This window comes from Lissotriton helveticus, chromosome 1_1 (genome assembly GCF_964261635.1).
Source record: "Lissotriton helveticus chromosome 1_1, aLisHel1.1, whole genome shotgun sequence".
Lineage (NCBI taxonomy): Eukaryota > Metazoa > Chordata > Amphibia > Caudata > Salamandridae > Lissotriton > Lissotriton helveticus.
Genome location: NC_136057.1, coordinates 1,109,640,434 through 1,109,667,995, shown reverse-complemented (window position 1 = coordinate 1,109,667,995; position 27,562 = coordinate 1,109,640,434). Strand labels below are relative to the sequence as shown.

Sequence of the window (27,562 nt, the reverse complement as noted above, 5' to 3'; positions counted from 1 at the left end):
CGCAAGAAGAATCCACATCACATTCAACAATAATACAACAAATTAAAAAGGAACAAAGTCAGTTTCCAGAGTTTTGAAAATCCGTAAAAACAGAGCACTAGAGCTTGGAGATGACCACTCTCTTCCGAGGCTGAGAGAGACTGTTCCACCACAGCAACTGCCCTGCCTTTACTCGGGCCGGATTAGCAGCAGGACAGAAGTAATAGAAGTTTTAAGCACAGCACAATCCGGGACGCCAGTTTGGACACAAGGTAGTCTGGTACCAAGACCATGCATGTCTTGCTCCTCCCCGCCTCCTTTTCACCATTGAGGGCAGCCAAGATGCCAGCATTTGTAAAGCGGTACAAAAGGGGGTGGTGATGGACGGAGCATCTGAACCAATCAAACACTCACACCCAGTCAAAAGATCTGGGTTTGATCCATCACCGTTCTTTAGCCCACTCTGCCACCCCAGTTCAGACATGGCTATATGGTAATCAGTCTGACCATGTGCCTCATGGGAATAGTCCAGCCCGAACTGCCAAGCCATGCCTTCCCTGGACCGGAAACAAGCTTCCGAGGACTGGTTTATGGCATTCCAGCCGTCTTCAGCCCGGCTTGCTTGAATCCAGTGGCAAAGTGAGCAAGGGACTCACGTCTGAGCATACTCTGCCACACTTATGGCGGCCAAAGCGGTACAAAAGGGGGTGGTGATGGACGGAGCATCTGAACCAATCAAACACTCACACCCAGTCAAAAGATCTGGGTTTGATCCATCACAGTCCTCGGAAGCTTCCTTGGGTAGAATGTTGAGAATTTTTAAGTTGGGTGATCACTGTGTGGAGTATTGACTTCCTTTGACACTGGCATTTTCACTGCACTGCTTTACTTTTCTATTTCTCCTTTCCCTCTCCTTTTTCTTATGAAGACCAAGAATAACATGAGGATTTCTAAAATCCAATGTATTACAAATAAGGTATGTTATATAAAATATAGCAGTTCTTCTACTAATACTTTTCAATGGAAAGTTAGCATCTGAGATCTTTTTGTTTCAGCAGGCATTTTGTTCTGATCAACTGAATAAAACAGAAGTTCGGACATTTCAAAATCTATTTTTAAAATGTAAGTGTCAATTAAAACCTCCTGGACAGTGTCAAAACTGGAAAAAGGAAAAAATGGAAACTAAACGTTTGCCTTAGATCTTGCAACAACTTTTATATTTGTGTCTTTACACATCTTTTTCTAATATAATACAAAGTGAATAACGATTGTTGGTCTAACTACAATTATGCACTTCCTTTTATGATCTGTGTTAAGAATCACTAAATGGAGCTTACAGAGTGACTCTCTAATTATGTGCATCAATAGGAGTGGAAGTGGCAACCTTTAGATTACGAGAAATTAAGATAAACACGTTTTATATCTGAAAGAGTTCTATGAGACAGAATGTGAGAATACTAAAAGTGTAATTGATACTGATGGCCACTTGCGGCCATCAGGGAGCCAACTAAGGCAATACAGTACTGCTCTCTATCAAATGATGCATCAGTAACATTCATCTCAGAATTTGCAGGAGGGAAGAAGGAGCTGCAGGGGCTCCCAGCTGCTCCTCCCTCCCACTTGGCCTCTTATGGAGGTCGCCGCGCAGCAGTGATTGTGACCTGACCTCAGGTCGCTCCCCACGCCGCACGGCTCCTCCTGTGCGCCCGTGACTCTGCCCCACTGCGGCCGCGAGTTCACCGCTGGTGTGCCCCTGGTGACTGTTTTTGCGTTTCTCCACTGTACTGCTAAATTGTTTTTACCACCTTGGCATTCGTATTTTGTAGTTTTGTATTCTGTTTTTAGGCGTTCCTTTGCGGCCCTTGCCCTCTGTGTCCCCCCGCTCCTGCTCCCCTGCGGCCCCGCCCCCTTTTGCCTTCTGTGTCCCGTCCCCTCGCCCATTGGCCGCCTCGCTCCCTAGCTGCTCCTCCCTCCCACTTCGCCTCTTATGGAGGACGCCGCGCAGAAGCGCAGCGGACGCGCCGCTGGCGTGGCCAAAGGCAAGCCTGTCTGCGCCCGTCCGTGCCCGTCCGCGCCTGGACAGCACCCGACCCCCTGCAGCCGCAGCGCCAGACTGCAATACGACTCCAGCACCCTTCAGGCACTCAACCCCGGACTATACCACCCCTGCTGCCAGGCCATACCGAGGCACATCCAAGGACCTTTCACCTGCCGGAACTGCAGATACACCAGCATCCAGCTCGCCAAACCACCAACCAGAGAACCCAACCACCTCAGATGCATCCTCCTCAACACTCGCAAGCACAACATCGAACTCTGGGACCTCCTAGACTCTACCGCCCCCAATGTCGCCTTTCTGACGGAGACCTGGCTGAACACCACCTCAGCACCAGACATCGCCATAGCTATCCCACAGGGCTACAAGATCTCCCCCAGAGACCGTACCAACGGAGTTGGAGGGAGAATCGCCATCGTCCACAAAGACACCCTCAGAGTCTCGACCAACACAGACTAAACCCTCACTACTGCAGAGCACATGCACTTCTAGATCCACACCGACCCCAACACGACCCTCAGAGGAACACTCGTCTACAGACCACCCGGACCACGACCACAGTTCAGCGACACCATCGCCGACCTCGTCAGCACACACGCCCTCGCCTCCATGGACTACATCCTCCTCGGGGACCTGAACTTCCACCTCAAGAACAACGATGCCAACTCCACCGCGCTGATTGACAATCTCGCCAACCTCGGACTCAAACAGCTCGTGACAACACCCCCCCCACACCGCTGGACACACACTGGACCCCATCTTCTCCGCAAGCCCCCACGTCTCCTTCAACCACACCACCGTACCCCACTGGACTGACCACAAATGCGTCCACTTGACCTTCAGGAAACCCACCATACACCACCGCACCCAACAGCTGCCACGCCCCTACTGGGGCAAGGTCACCAAGGATCAACTGACCACCACCCTTGCCCTGGGACCACCCGCCGACCCCATTGATCCCGACTCCGCCGCTACCAACCTCAAACAGTGGATCAACGACTGTGCCAACACCCTCACCCCTCTCAAGATCCCCACAACCAACCACACCAACAAGAAAGCCGCCTGATTCACCGAAGACCTCCGGACCTCCAAGCACACCTGTCGGAAGCTGGAGTAAATGGCTCCGTGACCGATCACCAGACAGCCTCACAGCCCACAAGAACGCCACACGCAGACACCACCAACTCATCAGGACCGCCAAAAGGACCGCCTTCAAGGATCACCGACATCCACGACAGCTTCACCGGCGGCAGGGGTGGGGGGGTTGGGGTGGTTAGACGGGAAGGGAGAATCTGCATATGGTGTTGAATGATGACTTAGAGCCCAGAACTTCAATCGTAGTGGAATATTGAATGGGGGGGGCTTGACGCTGCAACAGTAGGTCTGGTACAGGGACCTTGCGACATTGATCTGACTTATATCATTGATTTGCTGGATTACTGGAATAGTGTCAATGTTTCCTTTCTTGTTAACGGTCAGGCTCTATGTAATTATGATGGTCCTTCCTTAGGTCTGTTTGTGTTTTAAAACAATAAAAAGATTTTTTTTTTTAAAACACGACAGCTTCAACTGCGACACCCCCGCACCCACCACCAAGACCACCATCCCCGCGACCTCCACCCACACCAGTCGCCTGACCACCTGGTCAGCGACGAAGACACCATCAAAACCATGAACTCCATCCACTCCTGATCCCCATCCGACCCGTGCCCTCACCACATTTTCAACATAGCCAGCGCAACCATCGCACCCCACCTCCGGAAAACAATCAACATCTCCTTCGAGACAGCATCCTTCCCGGAAAGCTGGAAACACGCCGAGATCAACGCCCTTCTGAAGAAACCTAAGGCGGACCCCAAGGACCTCAAGAATATCCAGCCCCTCTCCCTGCTCTCGTTCCTGGCTAAAGTGACAGAGAAGATTGTCAACAAACAGCTAACCCGCTACCTCGAAGACAACAACATCCTGGACCCTTCCCAATCCGGCTTCCGCAGCAACCACAGCACCGAGACCGCCCTCATCGCCGCCGACGACATCAGGATCCTGATGGACAAAGGAGAAACAGCCGCCCTCATCCTCCTGGACCTGTCAGCTGCCTTCGACACGGTCTGCCACGGCACCCTATCAGCGCGCATCCATGATGCCGGAATTCAAGAGAAGGCCCTGGCCTGGACCACATCCTTCCTCTCCGGCAGAACCAAGAGCGTCCGCCTCCCACCCTTCCGCTCAAAAACAACTGAGATCATCTGCGTCGTCCCACAGGGATCCTCCCTTAGCCCGACGCTGTTCAACATCTACATGGCACCTCTCGCCCACGTCGCACGACAGCACAACCTCAACATCATCTCCTACGCCGACGACACCCAGCTGATCATATCCCTCACCGAAGACCCCCACACCGCCAAAGCCAACCTCCACAGAGGAATGAAGGCCGTCGCCGACTGGATGAAGGACAGCAGACTGAAGCTGAATTCAGACAAGACGGAGGTCCTCATCCTCTGGCCCACCCCATCAGCCTGGGACAACTCCTGGTGGCCCACATAGCTAGGCACAGCCCCGGAACCCACTGACCACGCACGCAACCTGGGGTTCATCCTCGACTTCACACTCTCCATGACCAAGCAAGTAAACGCCGTCTCCGCGTCCTGCTTCAACACCCTCCGGATGCTCCGCAGGATCTTCAAATGGATCCCTCCCGACACGAGAAAAACCGTCACCCAGGCCCTCATCACCAGCAGACTCAACTACGGGAACGCCCTCTACTCAGGAACAACAACCAAGCTGCTGAGACGACTACAACGAATCCAGAACGCCTCGGCACGACTGATCCTCGACGTCCCCCGACGCAGCCACATCACACCCCACATGAAAAGCCTTCACTGGCTCCCCGTCAATAAAAGAATCACCTTCAAACTCCTCACCCACACACACAAGGCTCTACACAACACCGGACCAACATACCTCCACAACCGACTCAGCTTCCACACCCCCACCCGCAACCTCCGCTCTGTCACCCTAACCCTCGCCCCAGTTCCTCGTATCCGGAAAACCAACGCTGGCGGCAGATCCTTCTCACCTGGAACGCTCTCCCTACCAGCCTACGACAGACCCAGGACCTGCTGGCCTTCAGAAGACTTCTCAAGACCTGGCCCTTCGATCAGTAGCAGCCCCCCCAGCCAGCGCCTTGAGACCCTCACGGGTATGTAGCGCACTCTACAAATGCATTGATTGATTGATTGTATGATGTAATGCATTAAACTGCTGGCCATGCCACCCTCAACTAAAACTGCTTACAAGTTAGATTTGGCAACATAACTTTCATTTGATTAGCCTATATTATACAGTAATGTTGAATAAATAATGTAATCTATTAACAAAACCCACCTGTTTAGTTGATTTTTTAATGCCGTGATAGATCTTCCAGGCAAGTCCATTGCCACCACTAGCAATATGTCGACCTACATCAAACTCCCTTGTAACAGGATTTCCCATCACAGCACTGGTGACGTCGGCAGTCACTTTTGTGACTGTACTTTTCAATTTATTTAACATAGACTCCATGGTTCCAACGTCATGAAATAGAAGTTACCTAAAGAAACAGGGAATGTTTGGAATTAGTTCAGAGTTCAATAGATCTGGCTACAGACAGCTTTTGCCGACATCAATTATTCAAGAAAATACAAAAGAGAGAAAGAGAGCTTGGGTCAGCCCCTTTCACATTTTCAAGGTTTTCCACTGCTTGAACTGACTTTTCATAACGGCCATGACATTTCGTGCACAGATACGTTGTCCCGTTTGGGTTCCCATTAGGTTTTGATGAAGGGAATTAAGTAGCCCTTTGTTAAAATATGGTATTTTTTGTTAGGAAGTTAATGGTGTTTCGAAACTTTAGCCTGAAATAAAGGCCAATACTATTGACTAATTACCCTAAGCATTCATTTGTTTAATTTGGTGTCTTTACTAGTTGCTGGTTTTGCAGCTTTGCTTTAATCACAAAACAAAGATGGACATAGGTTTTCTTCAAGGTGCAACAAATATACTGTTTCTGTTCAAAATTATCTAACATGCCATATTTCACTGTGTATTCCTTTTAAGTTTACCACTAAAACACAAAGTTTAGAATCTCTTTCCTAACATTCTTATTTGAGGTACAGCTTAGCTCTGTGAATGCAGTCTATTCAGGTAAGAGTTTTTTTTAATTATCATTATTATGAATAAGGATTTTATTAACAAACCATTCCTTTTCTTTGTGCATATGACTTTTTTTGTATTTCAAGCAGAAACAATATACAGCACCAAATTAAATAAAGCATTCATCTTTATATAAAGCAAAGATGTAATCTTTTAATGTTTGCGTTTTTCCTTAACATTTGCTACGAATACCACCACCAATACCACCACAAATGGACCAATCACCAAAAATGCACAACCATCAAAGCTGTCACCATTACCAAGCCACCTCTACAACTATCAATACCCAGGACCACTGGAATTATGTCAAATGGTCTTTATTCGGATATAAAATATCCATAAAAGTACAAATCATCACAACCAATAGTACATAAATATATGATCACATAAAACACATGCATAAAACGGGTTGGTAATAAAAACTTCAATAATAACATGAGACCAATGTGCAAGAATAGCAATAAAGTGCAAATAGTTACTATATATACACATTATGTAAACAGCAGTTCTAGCAATATCTTTGTGTAAATCTGCAATACGTAAACTTTAGACTATGTGCAAAAACAGCAGATATATGTGCAAATGGTTCCCTTTGTCTATGGCATATTCATAGAAACTCTTGAGCGTACCACAGATTGCAGGAAGGAGCTTACTCTGAAGATCATATCATCACTACCTAGCTGCTGTATTTCATGAAATGACAAATTAAAATCAATAATAGCATGTACTTTAAAATAAGGAATTAAATAATGTTTGGTATATCTAACATGAAATCCACAGAAAAACAGAAAATGTAAGTGTTTGTTTACAACAGATGCCACATGGGCAAGACAGGCTCTCCAAATTTTCGTTAAAACCTAACGGGAAACTAAGTGAGTATTTTATACTCCCATCCCTAAAACGAAATAGCAAACTCCTATTCCATCTCCCGAGGTTTTTTCTGAGATATATATATAGGTAGGCGCTGAGATTCGGGCCCCTAATATCTTTCTACAAAATCTGTTTTCTTCAGTTTGGATACCGCTGCAATTTGTATACCCCCACACCTCTGCGCCATAAGTCGCCGTCGGTATACATTGGGCTCTGTAGATCTGTAGTAGCGGTATTACAACCTCTGCCTGCTTTGGCTGTTAGAGGCTAATAATTGAATTTATAGCCTTACTGAGTTTATTTTTTCCAAGGACCACATGTGGTTGCCACGATCCTGAGTCTGAGAAAACTAAACCCAGGTAGGGGAAGTGCTAGTGCTTTTTAAGAGCTCTTTACCTGACACTATATGATGAATGCTGTGCTTTTTAGGTCCGCAGGACATTATGTATGATTTATTAAAATTTGTGCACATATCCAGATCTGACAAAGGATACAAAGCCCGTTATTAAAGTGCGAAGTGCTTTTGGTGTGCGGACCATCAGGACCACATCATCCGCATATAAAAGTACGGGGAGCAGTTTGCGATTAATTTTTGGGACATCACAAGTTGATTTAGACAGGGAATTATTTAATTCATTTATATAAAGAATAAAAAGTAAGAGGGCTAAGACACAACCTTTTCTGACCCCCCTACTAATTAAAATATCCCCGGAGACCTCTCCTTCATTGTTTATCCTGACCCGTGATTTCAGGTCTCTATGCAAATGCACCAAGAAGTGTACAAGTGCCTTATCCAACCCGTAGCTTAAAAGAATCTCCCATAGTCGTGAACGATTAACAAAATCAAAGGCTGAACTTAAATCCATAAAGCCCAAATACAGTGGGGCTTTTTTGGCAATAGTGTATTTGCCCAGTATAAGATTTAGGTTCAAGCACTGTTCTACAGTTCCCACATTGCTCCTAAATCCAACTGGCAGGAATTTAAAATTCGATTGTCCTCTGCCCAATTCCTGATCTTATTAAAAACAACTCTTCCCAAAATCTTCAAAGTATTATCAATCAAAGATATAGGACGATAGCAACTGGGGTTAAGTCTATCGCCCTTCTTAAAAATGGGAACAATGATACTATTTGACCAGGTTTTTGGGATGGTAGTATAGGACAAATTGTTAAAAACATTACATAGTAAGGGGGACCAGAAGTCTGGCTCAGATTTGATTAGGTCAATTGATAATCCGTCAGGACCTGGTGCTTTATTTCCTGCGCTTTGGTTTATGGCATCTTCAACTTCAGTTATGGAAATATTAACCGTGTTAACTGGACAGTAACTATCAGAAGTCAATATTGGTGCTGTATATATTCTTGAGTAATACTTTTCCCACGACTTACTAGCTATGTTGCAGTTTATCGGGGTGATGTTTGAGCCCAAGGACCTCATGGATTTTACCTCGCCCCAGAACCCAGTGACATCTTTGAGTGCAGCAGAGCGTGCAAGAGAATCCCACCGCTCCTTCATTATCTCCTCTGTACGTGTTTTTGTCGCTTTCTTATAGCGTTCTCTCAGGACTTTAACCAGAGTCCTGTCCCTGGGTTCCACAACCAGTGCTTCACGTAGTTCTCGGTTCGCCCGTGAACAAGTGCCATTAAACCATCTAGGGTTTTTACGTGAGTTACTGACAGGTTTGGAAATTTCTTGTTTGATGCCCGCGCATAGCCCAGTAAAAGCCTGAATGATCTCTATGCCTGGGCATCTACTGGACAAGCACGTTTCCACAAATATGGGATAGGATTTTATAATGCGTGCTAGGAGGGCCTTGTTATCTATGCCCTTCCAAATTACTTTCAGTTTGTCGGTTGATGCGACCAGATTCTTCGCCCCTATTTCCTTACGTTTTGTAAATTTATTAGCAAATTTAATAATTGTCAGAATTGGGTTATGGTCACTGTGAACAGTACTTAAAACATCGGCCTTTACTAAACAATTCATAAGGGAGGAAGATATAAAAACATAATCTATGATAGACGAACAACCACATTCTCTGAAGGTAGGCAGTTGACCTTTGTCTGACATACAACCAACTTTGTCCATAACTTTAATCAAATTCCGAATGGCTAGGTGATTATGCAGTTCTTCCCCTCTTTTGCAGGGGATTACCCAGACAGATGTAGCAGCTGGGTTGTCCATTCCTTTGTGCAAATGAGCATTAAAATCACCCCCCAAACAGATTCCATCCAGTTTGCCATAACTTTGTTCATCTACAATCTTATCAATAAAATCAAATAAGTTGATAAAATTCCTATTGGGTTGTGAAATAAAATCATTATTATAAAAATGTATTAAGCATAACGTGATCCTGTTAGAATAGATTATGGCCTGGAAGTTACTATCATTTGTCTCCAGGGGTTTAATGTTACTTCCTGCAGTAATCTTTATCCATGTAGATAAACCCCCGCTAGGTCGGCCTACTTTAGGGCTGGGTACAATGTTATTATGGCAGGAAAATCCCTCAAGGAGCAAGCTACTAGTACACCATGTTTCTTGGACATTAAGATATCAAAATTACTGATCCAATCGGTCCATTCTGCCATTTTCATCTTTGACTTTAAACCGGCAATGTTCCAGCTAAGAATGTTTAAATTTTGTTCTAAGGAACCAAAGTCATCAATGACAGGACAGGATGGCAACGATTCTTCCAAGCAGACTTTTTGAGAATTACCAGTGGACCTAGGTTTGATCGCAGCCTGATTAACCATTTCTGCATCCTTGGGCCATTCTACAGTATTCAGGGATTCTTTTGGTGGTCAGTCCTGGCTCTCTAGGTCAGATAGGGCACTAAACCGATTGTACAGAGTATATTGGTATAGCTGGGTTATAGACTCTCTGGGGCGGTCTATAAAAGAAACCTAGGACTAGTGAAGTTATGACGGTTGGGGAGCTAAAGTGATCGATGTTACCTTTTAATATATAGTTCACATGGGAAGGGTGTCTAAAGTTCACGACTATGCAGTCGCCCATGATATTCTTAACCGAAGGTCCTACCCATCCCACCCGTCGTACCATCAGAATTTCATTAGTAATCTCCATAATCATCCCTTTGTACCTGAATAACCAGTCAATACACTTATTTTTAAGCTGGTCCCAGGACTCGCTTTGCTCTTCTTTCAGGGGGGTACTCCAGCTAAAATTATAACATAGGGCCATGCTTCTGGAGGCAAATGAAGGATAGCCTCAGCATGTTTTTTAGCCCGTATGACAGAAATAGGCTTATTGTTTAAATCTTTCACCGATTTTGTGGGGGCTAACACAGATAGGGCAGGTGGGGCTGCCGTAAGCGAAGATGTTTGACAAGAGGGCCTGTCTACTACAGACAACAATGGCGGCGACAATGTGCCCACCACAGTACTGGATGTGACATTGAAGGACGGATTATTCTTATCAGCACCACATTTTTCACATACATTATTAGTACCAGATATATTACGGTTGCCCCTTTCCCCCCCAGTGCCCCTGTTGACAGCCTCCATGTCTTTCAAAAGCCGTTCACCCCTGATTTGGTCGATAATAGTAACCCCTTTTCTTTTAGCATCTTCTTTCTTCACCAGGCTTTCTAATCTATCCAAACGTTTAAAAATAAGATTAAACTGTTTATCCATTAGACTTTTCAATTGATTAAAAGTTGAGTCCACTATAGTGTCAATTAAGTTTCCATTTAGCCTTTCTTGTGTACCATTAGCAGAAATTAACTCAGTCTGTGTGCAATTGGAATTAAGTCCCGCTCCCGTTGTGGTTAAATCTACAGTGCTATCATGTAGTTGCACGGTCGTACTGGCTGACACCCCGCTTGTTACAGTTTTTTCTCGAGACCACATACTCTGGGGAGTTGGTTGAGTTTTATTGCGGGGTGGTTGTTTCCTCTTATTAATAGGCATTTTTGAAGGGCCTCTCTTCCTCTTCTCTCCTACAATCTTGGTATTAGAAAACAGGTTGGTAGTACTAATAATAGCTTCAGTGTCCTGCTGAGAGTCAGAAATGGCAATTACATTACTATCTGTCGTCGAGCCCACAGGTGGTTTATCATGATGGGACGGTTTAACAATTATTATGCTCGGCGATAACAGCAGAAAAGTTATGAGACCGCCATTCTCATGGCCATTAGAAGAGTTTAAATGGGGTGCTGGTAAGCCCATAGAAAGTCTTCTTTCGGTGTTTTCAATCTCTGATGTGACCATATTAAAAGCATTCTCAAGCATGCTTTCAAAGGATGAGGAGATGATCGGGGAGTTCTTGGAAGCCTGGGCGGAAGTAATAGTGGTACGTTTTCCCATGGCGCAAATAGACACTCACCTCACTTAAAACTTAGAGGGGTGGCCCGCCCGTCCGCTATCGACCGCAGACGTAGCCCGGCGCAGCCGCGACGCGGGGGCTGCGCGATATTTAAAGCGCCTCGGGGCACGGGAATGACGGTGGCGGCCCTCGGCCGCTAAGGAGCCTGGGGGATGAAGTCCTCCTCTCGGCGGCCGCAGGAGTGGACAAGTGCGGCGGCGGGAGGACAGGCAGGACAACCGGCGTCAGAGGCAGGGAGCCAGCAGGAAAGAAACAAATGCCCCCAAAGGTTTTACAAGCAGCCACTGGAATTATGCAATGGTGCGGTTGTGGTAATTTCTGCATAGTTATAGATTTGCCACAAAATCCACCATGCAACATAATCTGGAGATTTCAACAACAAAAAAAGTTTCTAGCTAAAATGGCTGAAAAGGTACTAAAAATGTGACAACACATGTTAAAAAGCTGGACTGGTCTCCTTTATGTTGCTTATTGTTATATTACTATATTTGGAAGTTATACTTGTACTAATGAGGTTCAACCTATCCTCAAAGAATGTTACCAAGTTGAAAAAAGAGATGGATGACAACAACGAAGAGAGAGGGGTTGTAGGGATAGGGAGTACTATTTAATTTAGGAGTCCCAGGGCACTATTTGCAAAATGATTCTGAATGCCATGTTGATGCAACACTGTAAGGAACATAATGACATTGTAAGTGACATTTCTTGTAGTATATTAAAACACACTGCTGAAACGAGCCTTCTGCAGTTTGAAGCTACGATGATTCATAAATTACGGATGATAGAGCCTAGCCTAAATGACATGTCAGAGAGAAATAACACGAGGAAGTGACCAAATTCTCAAGAGCTAACATCGGAGTATAACCATAAATCCAAGGAGTCCATATGCCGAAAATATCACTCAGCACAAAACTCCAATAGACAAAGATGACCGAGCAATGAGATGAAATCCCAAACTGAAAAAAACAAGTAAAATTAAGACAGGTCTTTTTAAAAGCCTCAAAATTGTGCAACAAAGCACATGATCATTGTTCCCAGAAATCAAAGTGATTGGAAAAACATCACGGCTGTACAAAATATTCCAACTTGGAAAAAAACGAAAATTGTACCATGGAATGTTATAGCAACAAAATCTAAACTAAAAAATTGGTATAAAGTAGATGGTAAATTCTCAGATGTAAGAGTGCATTCAATACATGACTATCTCCCAGAAGCTCTTTAAGATCACATGACCAGGTTACACGTATACCGGAGGAGCGAAAAAGCCGCGTTTGAGGCGTCAAAAGAAGGAAGCATATCTCCTGAGTTGAGGCAGCTGGAATAAAGGCACCCTGGATAGGTAACTGAAAGGAAAATGTGAAAAAACTAAGACATGTAGGCGCTAACTGTGTGCAGTGTTTAAAGACCCAGAAGGATAGGGCACATAGCAGCGGCAGTACCTTGAAATTAGAAATGCAAAAACTCACAAATAGGCGAACGGTGTATGAGTAAACAAAAGGTACCTAAAAGCAACGGCAATCATTTGAACGGACATATATTTCTGTTTGTTTAGTTCCCACAGTTTATGTAACAACAAGCACGATAATTCAAAACAGATTGTGCCTGTGCGGGTAACCGCAAGCAATAGGCTGTGAGTGGAGCAAAGGCGGGACATGCACCCGCCTTTGCGCAATTGTGTGCTGTCTTTCTTAGAAAGACGCACGCGAAGGCCACTAGGCTGTCAGCCAAGGAAAAACACACGCACAAGCTTGTGAAAAGTTGTGGTGAGCTCCAAGAGGTCGTTTTCCTATTGCAGCGCATGCACGCTGCTATAGGCTCGACCTAAAAACTAAATAATGAAGTGATACCATTACAAAATGTGACGCATTATGCTGCATATTTTGCATTTTACTGCTGCATACTTCACTCAACCCTGTGACATAATTTGGCCATCTCATGCCGCAAAATTCCAGTGGCCTTGCCAATACTACCCGACCCAATTCAACACCACCATCCCTACCACTACTTCCACTACTACCAAGCATAGGCAAAGTAAACAATTCTGGCTTTAATGTGCTAATAGATGGAAATACATTTCTGCACGGTTACATAAGAGCCAGACCTATAGACCACGTAAATTCTTGCTTTGGTTTAACTTTGTGCATACTCTAGGAGTCACAATCTGGTGTTCAGTGGTATGCAGTGCAGTATTATAAATTCAATGCAATACATAAATAGAAGCAATAGAGCAGCAATTTTGAAACAATATTTAGTAAACAATCTAATAACATGTTTACTGTTACAAGCACTACCACTACTGTTGATTTAGAGCACAGAACTAACATGAACCCTACAGAAACAAAATAAGATCTAGGTCACACATTTTATGGACTGTAATGTTAGGTACAGAAACAACGCAGTGTCTCAAGAAAAAAGGCAGAGAGTGATTGATAGGCTAAAAATAGTGTTAGAACGAATCAGCAGGCTCCATCGAAGCCACAATTACGGTTCTCTCCAAACCGTGGAGAGATCTGAAAAATTGTGCCTTCTGTAAGCCTAATGCCATAATTAACTCAGATGGCAAACTATTTACAGGAACCTGGCATTAAGAATGGTTGGATAAGTCTCTGCCGTATTTAGGGAAATCAGGATGAGATCACGCACAAGACATCAGGAAAATAGTGCACCTGTTCAATGAGACCAAGCTGCAAGGGAGGGTATCCGTGTTAGTTCGCTAGGTGAGGAAACAGCTTTTGTTGAGATAAAAATGGACTATATGCGTATAGTTATGGAGAAGGTAGGGGAAAGGCTAAATATGTGCAAATGGATAATGACCAATTAGGGGACACCTATAATCTGGGGTACAAGTTAATGGGGTGTTTGCGGTCACTTTTTAGCTATGGAGGGGAGCAACCGTGGGGTGCATATTATCAGCTCTTCTCTTTACTTTGTCAACAGAACAAATAGTATTTGGATCCGAAGGAAGGAACTAGCGGAGAAAGCTCTGTGTTCTACAGTCTGTATTTGATACATATTCGAAAGTGTCACGGTTTAAAACAAACACAGTGAAAATAAAAATGCTAGATGTCGGTCTTTGTGCTGAAGAAAGGAAAGGAATCAGGTTGGGCTTTCCTAAGGCACAAAAAAATCTGAGCTACTTAGTAATGGCGATGACTAGGTCAATGGAGAAGCTGTGTAAGGCTAACTATCCATGTACTTGAGTAGCTGTAGGCCTATACATCTCGTGGCTAGGGCATATAGCTGGCTTCAGAATGTGATACCCTAAAGGCATCTGTTTTTTTTCGAAACATTTCAAGTGGAAGTTCACGTCCGGGTAAAGCACAGAATACACACAGCACTTACAATGTTAATCTTGAGGCAGGAGGGAGGAAAATGAGCGAGGGCAAAACATTGGTTTCCTATGACCCCGAAAGAGCAGGGTGACTGGTGTGTGCGGGTACACTTTTAGGAGAGACAATGAAGAATATATGAGTGATGGATAGGCGAGATTTTTGAGAAAGAGACAGGTATTTATTGTGAAGGCTATATTGAGACAGCCCTAGTGGAGCATTGTTTGGGTGCATTAAAAAACTAGACTTTTTTGGTTAAATTCTGGTGGACACCTTATGTTAGGACCGTAACACTCTCCGTAACAAAGAGGGGAGCCTATGTACCTGGAGTCCTTTCTGCCTTTTAACATGAATCCTGAATTCTCACTGGAAGGGGATGAGACAACATTTGATTATTTGTACAGAGGAGGCTGCAGAATGATAGCCAACTTGTTTGAGAAGAGGAATGTTAGATCATTTTAAACGTGTGAAAGATTTTTTAATTCGATGGAGGCCAGATGGTTGATCTTAGGTATCACTGGGAAAGTTAAATGGCCCAAATACCCTGCTCAATGCCTCACATTACCAGCAGAGTTTGCAAAGCAAAATTTAGATTGTGGGGGCAGGTAGTACCCAGAATGTTCAGGACAGGGAAAATGGATCTTGATTGGTGTTCAATAGCTGAGCGTGAGGTATACCAAGGTAGCGAATGTCCCCGTAAATTCAACAAGCTGTGGGGTAGCTAAACACACTACAGAGTCTTGAGAAGGGTGATGGGAGGGAGGGTCTGCGTTTGCTTCTTATTGGTCTTATCTTATTACGAGGGAATATGTTGTATGATAGTTGTTATGCATGCATTTTGAACGAAGCTGACCATTATCAGGAAGTGAAATGTTTGTGCCTCCTGCAAGTGGCCTACTGTATTTAGTTTTTATGAGCTGTGAACTGAACAACTGCTTATAAAAAAGAGTTATAAAAAAAAGGCAAAGTGGCTGAAGTCACTAGACAGCAATATCTTTAACTTCAGCATTAGATCTGGCAGCTAGAAATTACATTTGGCATGACATGAGGTTGAGGGAGGGGTAAGCTTCTTTTCTGTTCAACAATTTTGATACAGTTTAGAAAAGCATGCATAATAATAGGTAAAAATTATTCTGAACAAGAAAATCTATACATGAGGTAACTGTAAGTAGAACATTCCTTGCAAGTAGATCAGCTATAGATCTTGGTGACGGGTACCTATGTATTGCGAAATACACCCCTTCCACCAGATATAATACCATATATGAAATATACACATATACACATACATACATACACACATATATACATACTTACACACACATATATATATATACACACAATACACACACACAAATACACACATTAATATACACACACATGTATATACACACATACATAAACATACACAGATATACACATACATATACACACACACACACACAAATACACACACATATATACATACATATGTACATATAGGCATACATGTGTACATACATTTACACACACACACATATACATACGAACACACATACTCATAAGAACATACATATACATAACACACATGTACATACATATACATATATACACATGAGTAGACAAAAGGTTTGTTTTCTTGAAGTTGAAGTGTATATATAAGTGACAACAAAATTGTAACCAGGATGTATAGGAAACAGACGGCTGGTAACTCAACACTACACTCCACTAGCTATCATCCCAGACACCTTATACAAAGTATACCATATTGGTAGATGCTGCTGATTAAGCGCATTTGCAGCACCCCGGATGATTGTAGGTTGGCCCAGCAAGAGAGTAAGGAACGGTTCCTTGACAGAGGCTACTCCTCCAAAACTGTTGATAGAGCCTCTGCTAAAACATCTAACATTCAGAGAGAGATCATTTTGTCCACTAAGGTCAATCACCAAGTCTCAAGTCAAGACAATACCAACCCAGTAACGCAAATGATTTTGACAAATAATAGGCAGCATCAAACCATCTGCTAAATATTTTTTTTAAATGGGGATTGGTACGCAATGATCCGGTACTGGGGGAGCATATATCTAAAACTCCTGTCCTTACATTTAGAAAAGCACACTCTATGAATGATATGCTGGTAAAGAGTGTCCCGAGGTAACAAATGTTAAGAGTTGGTTGTCCTCCCGTAAGGGATTTGTGAAATGTTCCTCATGTAATCATGTAAATTTGCTAGCAGTAAAACATCATACAATAGCCCATTTACATCAGAAACAGTACCCATTACTAAACTGTTAACATGCAAAACAGAGTATGCAATATATGTGCTGGAGTTTCCCAGTGGCCTGCATTATGTTGGTAGCACCAAGCTGCAGGTCCACAAGAGGATACTCCAGCACATTAGGACTATAAGTAATTGTAACCCAGCATATCCTGTCACGAGGCATTTCAAGGATACACATAGTAAAAATCCTGAATATCTAAAATACTATGCGATTGATACAATCCCGCCATTAAGAAGGCGAGGCAAACGTGAAGCACGCTTACACCAATTGGAAACCAGGTATACCTGGAGTTAGACACCAAATTTCCTTTAGGTATTAACTCCAGTGAGGATTTCTATACCTGTCTCGAAGTACTGTCATTATCCTGTTTTATAATGTTTTCATAGCTCAATATTGCATAACGTTAAGATTTTTTGCACATGATTAGTCTTTTTATTTGTATCTATGCCTATTCTCTTTTTAAGTCTTCAGATTTAGCACTTAATGAGCCATGATCGTTTAATTGGATGGCATTTTTTAGCACTAGCAATTTAAACACTGTAATGGAAAAATCAAATTGATGCCCACTATGGGCTATATTGAGCAACAAAGTAACGAACTATTCTTGGACATATTGAGACACAGCTCTATTTTTTAATGGTTTACATCCGCCTTAATAGAGTTAGCACAACACTGTTTACAGTTGATACAATTGTATTAGCATAGAAGAATAACCCTGTTTACAGTTGCGCTATTTTTATATATTTTATAGCTTTACATTAAAAAAAAAATATATATATATATATATATATATATATATATATATATATATATATATATATATATATATAGGATGTACAGGTTTTTTAAAGATAATTTACTGGCTTACCTTCTAAAATATTTATATGACTCTAAGGTTTCTGAAATGTGACATGCCATCATTTTCTTATAATCTGTGTTATTTGTCCAAATGTAACGGTCATTGCAATGTATGAGAATCAACTCTGCCATTTCCATTATTTTATCATGTGAGTGGTCAGGAGTCAATGCACGAGCACTTTAAATGTATGAGGGCACTCCGCATGCACGTTATGTGAACAAGACCTCTTGAAGGTCAAAATGCTTTGTGCCGGAGGTGTGGGGCAACTAATAAATACTTTTGCATTGCAATCTGGGTCCATGTTCGTCCTTATCCTACCAGTGCATGTTGTGTGGCGAAGTCCTGTGATACATACATACATACATATATATATATTACACATACATACACACATATACATACACACACATATATTCATACACACATACATACACACATATATATATATATATAAATACACACATACATATATATACACATATAGACACATACATACATATATTCATACACATATACACACATATAAACACATACATATACATTTACACACATAAACACTATTATATATATATATATATATATATATATATATATATATATATATACATACACACACACATATATACACACACATATTCATACATATATGACACATATTTACATACATACATATATACACATACATATATATATCCATAAAGCAACCAACTCCTTCTGGATCTCCTCCGACCCGTGAGAGGTGGCGTGCACGCCGGCGGAGTAAAGCCGGCAGATTCCTGCTTTCTTTACCAAAGTTCATAAAGCAAGCTCTCAGGACAATAAACCAAGGTATCACACAATCTCAATGCTGCTGTTTATTCACTAATAAACAGCAGCATTGAGATTGTGTGATACCTTGGTTTATTGTCCTGAGAGCGTGCTTTATGAACTTTGGTAAAGTATATATATATATATATATATATATATATATATATATATACTTTCTTTTTAAAGTTCCTAAAGCACGCTCTCAGGACAAAATAAGGTCACCACACAATCTCCATAGTGCTGTTTATTCACAACGCGTTTTGCCGTCAAACGGCTTGATCACGTGAAGAATACTGTTTCACCATTGGTATTTGTTGAATGTGTCCATAGTCATAGAAAGAGGACTGACGTATTGTGAAACATAAGTACAAACATTTTTACAAACATTTCCTTCATACGCGACATGTCATTATATGTAATGCATATATTACAGTGAATACTGATAAATCTGGTTATTTAACCCACACCTTACATTTGTTTGTCACAAAATACAAGTCATTACGTGTTTCTCAAAATTAGCAAAAATATATATAACAAACCATAATCAATACAATCAATTGCATGGGAAACACACTATGTTAAAGCCAAAATATACTGTTGTCGAGCATAACCAGCAGCTCTCCATGTTAACGGAGTCATCGTGACCCCTCCCATTCTCCCACTAAATGCGTGTGAAACGGAAGGTATACTCCCAAACTCATAATGTCGCCGTATCAAAATCATAAGACTCATAGTGGCAAGTGCCCTGAGATTCCAACAAGTCCAATATTGTAGAGACACATAGAGGTAACGTGTGGGTAATGGCAAGTGCCCAATACTCAACCGAATGAATTCATATTCAGTTACCGTCCATCAGACTACCAAAAATAATTTATATAGTGAATGCGTACTGATTGGCAAAATTTACTCTAAAATATAAGTCACCATGTAATGCTTATAGAGCAAAAAAGAAAGAGTGGAGGGGAAGCATGGCTAAACATTATGAGGAGTTAGAGTACATATCGAGAGATTATTGAGGAGATATATGAATGTTTTGTGGGGGTTTCTGTATGGGGTGTTGAGAATTTGACCTCAATCTAATGGTGTTTAGGATTTCTGCAGGTACATATGTGATTTGTTCCACAGACAAAGGGGGGGTCAGGGGAGTTGTATTTCGCTTGAAGGGATTATTATAAATGTCATGTATGTCTACAGTAATCAACCACTAGTGTGAATAACTGGATTCAAATAAAAAAGTAACTCACTGCTAAGACATAACTACTGTTAAAAAAGCTGTTACCCCCTATTGCTACGTCAAAGGGATTCCAGGCTTGTCGGAGCAGGGAGGAGAGTCCAGGTATTGTTTTTTATATTTTTAATATGAAAGAAACACCATGTTATGTATGAAAGCAAGGGCAGATGATTATGGGGAACATACATAACATACAATTATAGATGGGTAACTGAGTTATAGAGATGTTTCCACCTCTGGGATCTGAGTGACATGATAGACAAGAAGAGCGATGCTCGAGTTGTCTATTTCATGTCACTTAGAACCTCTAGTTGAATAATAATTCTGTAACTCACAGTTACCATCTATGATTCTATAGGTTATTGTCAAACTTCTTATAAAACAGATCCAGGCCCACCCGGTATATTGGGATACATCATTGTAGTTCTTCCAATCACACAAAATGGTCTTGATACCATTGGTAGGAGGTCAAGGTGGTGGTCAGAGACACGAATATTTGGGATGAGGTCATAGGCCCAGAGGACAAGGGTCCATTATTAAAAGTCAGTGTGAGCTTTATTTGGAAGATATCCATAATAAAACATTGTAGTTCTTTACAAAGGATCTAATATTCATGCAGGAAAAAATCATATGCTCTATCTCTACCATTGATTCTTGACAGTACCGGCAGACATTAGATTTCAATAGCCCTACCTTGAACAACTTATCAGAGGTCCAGAATGCTGTGTACAGAAAAAACTTTACACCGAGAAATTAAGGGTGACGCTTTAGTTGCATACTTCAAGATATCTGACCACATTTGTTCAACTAAAGGTTGCATGTTCGGCTTTGAGCGAGATCCCTCCCTTTCCTTTAGACTGATAGTTAATACACACTTATTATTACTTCCCAAAACATTATACATTTTTTGACATGTCATGTTCTTTTATAGCAACTTTCTTTTAAAATATACCAAGAAGGTCTAAGCTGAGTGTCTTTTTCAGTTTATTTGAATGCAAATGTAAGTTTAAGAAAGTTGTAGAACTCAGAGTTAGGCAGCTATATTGATGTTGTAGCATACAATAGTTTTCTTTGGACCAATGGTCTTTAATGTATAGGGTACTGTTATTAACCCAGTTTTTCCAAAACACCACTTTCTATTCCAGCTTAACGGTGAATTATGCCACAGTGACACTTGCTCTGAGACGCCTATTGAACTATGAAAACATTTGTTAAAGCAAACACAGAGCCTTTAGTGATATTGGAGGAGGAAGGGGTTTTTGGAAACTTCATTATAAGAGTATATATAGGTGATAAAGTATCATGTTGAGTTTAATCTGCACCAATGGGAGTAGAGATGTGTTGTCATTTTGTGCCCATTATCGAATCTACCAGAAAAGCAATTTGTTAATAGTAGAAATTAGATAGAGACCCTTGCATATTTTAATTATTATAAAAGCTATAGTATTTATTTTTAACTCTCATGTGTAGGAAAAGGTGGGAGAAGGACCCTGGAAGAAACAGCTCAGTAAGGGAATGGGAAATGATACAAAACATGTGATTTCTTTCTAATAGATCAGTACAACACAGGGAAGATTACTAGGTGATGTATAGGTGGTACTGAACATTGGTCAGAATGAAAAGGTTTCACAGCACACAATCAAGCGCTTGTTGGAGAGGATGTAGTGTAAAGGGGATTTTCTGCATCTACTGTGGATGTGTCCAAAATAGAGGGTTTCTGGGGAGAAAGAAGAGGGCAATAAGGGATAAACTAGGGGAAAACATGCCACATGACTGGACATACTGATTATTATGGTGGACTTACCAATGCCCCTGAATAAGGTAAACTGTGTCACTAAATTGTTACTGTGGCTAAAATGGTAATTGCTAGTCTCTAGGGGTAATGAACAAAGTCCTTAAGTACTGATGTGATATACTAGAATATTGTCCATCCTTCACCTTGAAACAAGTAATGATTGCCCCAAGATGTACTCCAAAGAATTCTGAGAAATAAATGCTATTCCGAACATACATGTCATAAGGCTTTAGGAACTTGACTTTTTCAGTTAATATTCGAGGCTTTAATAATTTTTTCCTAAAATAACATTAACGAACCAGTGTAAATGGTCGCACTGGGGGAGTGAGGATGGTGGGCTGGGATGATAAGATAAGTAAACGTTTGTATTGCATTATTTGAAATGTGAATACAAATATTTCAAGCAAAAAAAAAAAAAGAAGCCATTCAGTCCTCACCATGAAGGACCTTTACTGTGCAGGAAAGCGTCTGTACCTTGACCATGCATGCTTTACCATGTATTTTTTTTTTTTAAATAACATACTTTAAGTTATTTTTTTTAATATGGGGGGTGCATGGCCAGACTCAAGATAGCATAGGACATATCCCTTTGTAGCTCTGGACCCCTGAAGCCTTTCCTGCCCCAATCTATTGCTTCGGGGCTGCTATTCCGCCCCTCTTGCGACCGACTGGAGGCCTGAACACTCTTAAAGCCTAGAGGGAACGTATTACCGCAAGGGGACATGCGCCGGGCCGTGAGCTGCATACCTACTGGAGGACACGAGCGGAGACAATGGCACCACCATCTTGTTTTGGCCTCGGGACCACAGTGAACCGGTCCCATGGAGCCTGTTGTATTTGAGAATCGGTGCCTGGTGGGTGCACAGACACAGGGGAGGCAGAGGCTGTTAACGCAGGACAGTTCCTGGCCCCCTGCATGACGTGAAGGGAGGGGGCTGGAGCCCAGCGAGCCAATGACATTGGGGCAAGCCATCCCCAGAGGATCGTGGCGAGAGCCTTACCCGGTTGGCATCCCCGAGCTGCACCCTCCTCCGCCAGGCAGCATGCTTGACGAGCAGCGACTTCTGTGACCACCGACATGCTTAGACCCAGACAGCCCTTCGAGGCACAGCTGCAGTGAGGACTGCACAGGGCCCTCGGAGAGCGGGAGTCCCAGGAATTGCTGTGGTGCGGCTACCCTCCCCCTAAGTGCCTGCACGGAGCAGCGCACCTGAAACTGAGGCGCTGGGCTGTGACCTGCGGGGGGTTTGATCTGCGCCACGGAGCCAGCAGGGAGAAGGCACGGAATTGGTGGGGGCCTGAGGAGGATTGAGCATTTGAGGACCCCTGAGTTGAACTTTGGTTACGGGCCCCCTCGCCCAGTGTTTGAGAACTGTTGTGGTGCCCCACGTGCTGAAATTGGGCCAGAGGGGTCTTGTGATCGGGCCTACACCCCACGAGGGTGATGAGGACTGCCCCCTTGCTTCACTGGCAATATGTGAGGAGGCACCCCAAGGCGACCCGAGTAACCATGATATCAATCCTACCCCCCCACCCTCCTTATGGGTTACTTACCTCCAGAGTTCGGACAAAGACCACGAACACAGGGAGGAAACCAAGACACTAAAAACTGACTTTTGTCCCATAAAACACATCCCGGAAGAATAAACCCCGAACTACTCAATTCTTGAAGGGGCGGAGCGGAAATATCAACCGCGCACTCAGCTTTGCAGTGCAAACCCAGGGACGGAACAAGAGAAAAGGAAGAGCCAGTGACCGGGGAGGAGGCACGTAAAAGAGAGACAAAGAGAGAGTCGAGGAGGAGTGCAGGAGCAGCGGTAGACGTCGCGGAGGCAAACACGGTAGAGGACAACACCGGAGACCTAGAGAGCCCAGAGCTGTGGTGTGAGGACTGGTGGATTCCGGAGGACATGCATGAACCGCCACAACTCAGGAGTGTTGCGGCAGAGAGCGGTACGTGACCTGGGCAGTGGGAAGGAAGGAGGGGAGGGAGGGGATCTGCTTTTTTGTTTCCTTGACCCCTCAACTCCCTGAGCCCCGATTGTAGGGGAAATCTGGTACCAACAGTATGTTTTTTTAGTGGATTGACTCCTTGTCTCTAGCCACTTCTCTTGCTTTCCCTTTATTATTTAGTTGTCTTCCCGCACAGGCCACTTATCCAAACCATCACGAGGTGTGGTGGAAGCTAAGGGTAGCCAATTGCGCATGATAATTGACCACGCCTTCTTTTTCTTTTACTTGAAGTAAAACCTTGGGGATTCGACCAGAGCTTAAAAAGGAAGTGTAGAAAACTTCTACTGTAGTGTAGTTCCTATATTCCCAATAGGCTCTGCGCACTGGAATAATATATCCTATAGATTAGACGTAGGACTGAGGTCAACTAGGTCTCTATCGAATATATTAAACTTAATAGTGAATGCCAGCTAGCTCAGAGGTATATAGAAACTCTCGAATTCACAAGAAGGGATTAGTTTCTGACAACCGCATAAACATGACAACTTTGTTTCCCAAGAATAAGAAATATATCTCTAAAGTCGCGGAAACAATAGATAAGTATTTCACTCAGTCACTCGTGCATGCTTCGTTTCTACAGAGGTGCAGAGAAATGGAGAGACAGGCATTTTCAATAAAAGGTTTTATTGAACAGTCTTCTTTCTCATGCAAGTAAAGTGAACTGCTACAATTGTAATGCAGACTGCAAAGTATAATGCGTACAGCGAGAACAATATTATAAAATAATACTGTAAGAGCATTGTATGGTTTCTAAACCATATATAAATACATACATAAATAACAATGGCTAAAAGTACTCAGCTGGTGCTTCTAAAATACGCTTACCCCAATGTACCTAACCTAAGTCTAGTACGCAGGAAGAAGTAAGTGTGGTGTAGCATAGGTTTCGTTTTTCTTTGCCAAGAATCTATTCAAGATTTCTCTAGGTTCTAATCAGCTCCATACCTTTAGTTTAGAATGAAGGAGGTCTTGTATCTCAGTCTCAGGACTCGATTTCCCAACACCCCGCAAGGGGAGCTTGGAAACTCTGGAGCTGGATTCTCGCTGAGAGAAATGCAGCCTCTCGTTCAGCGAGTCAGCTGGAGGGTCGACTTCCTTCGGCACTTGCTGTAGCGAGCTGCGTCAGGCAAGTAGATAGTCGAATTGCTCCGAACCACCGTGTCTTGCTAGAGCAAGTGAAGGGATATTTATACCTTGAAGGTGTCTAGTTTGACGTAAAGTCGGGCATAATAACGTCAGGAAAGAACCCCAAGGGAATAGTAGTTCTTTGTAAAGTACATGAGTTTTTAGACAAATCAATATTTAAGCAAGGGAAGGTCCCTGACTGCTTAAGCCGATTTTCCAAGAAATCGTTGTGACGTTTGGAAGTAACCATGCTTGTATTTGGTTTGCATGAGCTATTTCTAAATAAGGGAATGATTTCTCTGCCTATATTAGGGCAATGTGAATTGTACCTATATAAGGGCATGAATTGGGAAAATTCACTCAGATCCTAAAACGCCATACAACACTACAGTGGTGAACCTCCTTGAAGATTTCCAAGAACCGGCCAAGACTGTGCTTGTTTTTTGGGGTTTTATTTAAGACCCGCCATTCCCTAAATTTCGGGACAGTATACGGTAATAAAACCTATTCCATTATTACATCCATAGGGCCTCCTCGCTTCTGTTTCCGCCAGTTCCTCCGACACAATAATTCTGAGGTTACCTGGTACCATTGGTGGGCCCTCCTTGCAGAAGCTGAGTTTGAGTGGAGCGACAGGCCTCGGCCTCCCGGGATGCCCCCGCTGATGCCCACCATCCCCACTAGAGCTACATCTGGATCCGTGGTTAAAGACAACTCCGTCACCTCCCTGCGTCAAAAACCAAACTTGACGACCATGGATTTCCTTCACCACAAACGCAGAGTCCCTAACCCCCCCCCCCCCCCCGATGGCCGGTCCATCAGCTCCCCTCAACCAATCCTACATGGATAACTTCCTCAAAGAATTGTGAGCTGAGATCGGCTCCCTCAAGATGGAATTCAGATCTTGCATCCATGAAATCAAATGTGATGGCGAGAGATCCCACGACATGGAACAAATGTTGAATTCCTTGACTGAGGAGCTGGAGGCCATCTGGCGCAGGATGGCGACCTTGAACAACCAGCAAATTGACCTCAAAGTGAAGCACAAAAGCATTGAAAATAGCAGCCGGAAGAACAATATCTGTACTAGGGGCATTCTGAGGGGTATGAAGGGTCCTAATATCATGTCCTTCACAGCAGATCTGCTACATGATATCCGGGGAGATCCAGATGGCACCTCCCCTTCCCCCCCAATGCTGAAAAGTGCACACAGAGTTGCGGGCATGCCGGAGGATCAGGACTCTCCTCCCGACATCCTAACACAGGTGCACTCCTATGGCAAAAAGCATGCAATGCTGCAGGCTTCACGAAAGAAGGCCGACCTAGTATACAAAGGACATACAATTCAACTGTTGCAGGATCTTGCACCTTCCACAGTGCAAAGCCTTAGGGGCTTCTGTCTCATAACCAACAGGTTTCGGGAACTCAATGTCCGCTACCCCTATGCCATCATCTTTGACTGAGAGGGCAAGTGCAGACTAATCCAAATCGCTGACAGAAAGCCAGAGGATTTTGAAAAGCGAAGCCCAATGCAAGACGGTGTACAAAGTAATGACACGCTGGTCCCTCACGCCCACCAGGCTTCTCAATATCTTTCCATCAACTTCTCCACTTTGCTGGTATTGTACCTTGGCACTAGGAGCATTTCTACATATATGGTGGTAATGCCCCAGCATTACCACCTTCTAGAAAGAAATCCTCAGCCACTTTAGGGGGACTAAAGTCTCCCCGAACCCAGAACCCTATCAGACAGTCCTTCTTGGCATTCCACCCCAAAACTTACATGCCATGACACATGCTGAATGGCACTTAATCACCCACATTTTGGGGGCTAACAAGCAATTGAGAACCCACCATTGGAAACAACCTACTGCTCCCCCCAAAGCTCTGTGGTGCGCATGCCTGTGGCAAGGCCTAGCAATGGAATTGCTTCTCATAAAATAACTCGCACAGAGGGGACGTTCACCCGTATTTGGCAACCTCATCAACAATATTTTTCCACTTTTAAAACTCTTTCCTTACACCATCTAGACTTAAAGCACTCCAGCTGTTTGCTTGAGCTTTCACTCCTGGTCTAAATCCCTTCTACCCACTTCTTGGCCCCTCTAGGGACGTAGGATCGTAGGATTGCAATGGATGGTTGTTTCCAGCCTAGAATGACTCTAATCCTTCAAGCACTTTTAAAAAAAAATTATTTTATCTCTGTTAAGTTGTTGGGGGGGGGGGTTCTAAATATGCTGCACTGGTAGTTCCCCACTTTCCCTATACTCCCTGTTCGCCTTGATACAATATGTGAAGTATGCAACTGATTTCACTGTATGTGGTGGCTTTTGTTAGCATAATGTACTGGAATACTGTGGCCTTGCTGCATTCAAGGTACTATGGCTTTATTTGCTGTTTCTGTATCACGAAATTATCAATAAAGAGATTTTTAGTAATGGTTTGAAGTGTTGGCAGCCAATCAAATCTCAGTGCAAGATCTCGGGCGGGGTCGCGGATCATCCGCATACTCAGTTGTATATCTGAAAAACCTTTAAATAACTCCGCAACTACTTAGTGGATTTACACCATTTGACAAAAAGTGCCCTTTCTGGACCAAAATCTACCTTTATGCCAAATTTGGTGCAATTCCGTTCAGCAGTTCGAGCTGTAGCCATCTCTTAAATTTCATATGGAAATTAACATAGGGTAAAAGCGTTTT

General features: G+C 43.1%; 1 protein-coding gene across 2 annotated transcripts in view; it reads right to left on the bottom strand.

The window, feature by feature from the left end:
- SCYL2 (SCY1 like pseudokinase 2) overlaps nucleotides 1-27,562 on the bottom strand; it is a 366,719-nt gene that overhangs the window by 321,705 nt on the left and 17,452 nt on the right. For both annotated transcript variants that reach the window (XM_078678675.1, XM_078678685.1), the window contains exon 2: nucleotides 5,420-5,624. In XM_078678675.1, the coding sequence (XP_078534801.1) occupies nucleotides 5,420-5,596 (177 nt within the window). In that variant the 5' untranslated portion in view covers nucleotides 5,597-5,624. The remainder of the gene's footprint in view (nucleotides 1-5,419; nucleotides 5,625-27,562) is intronic.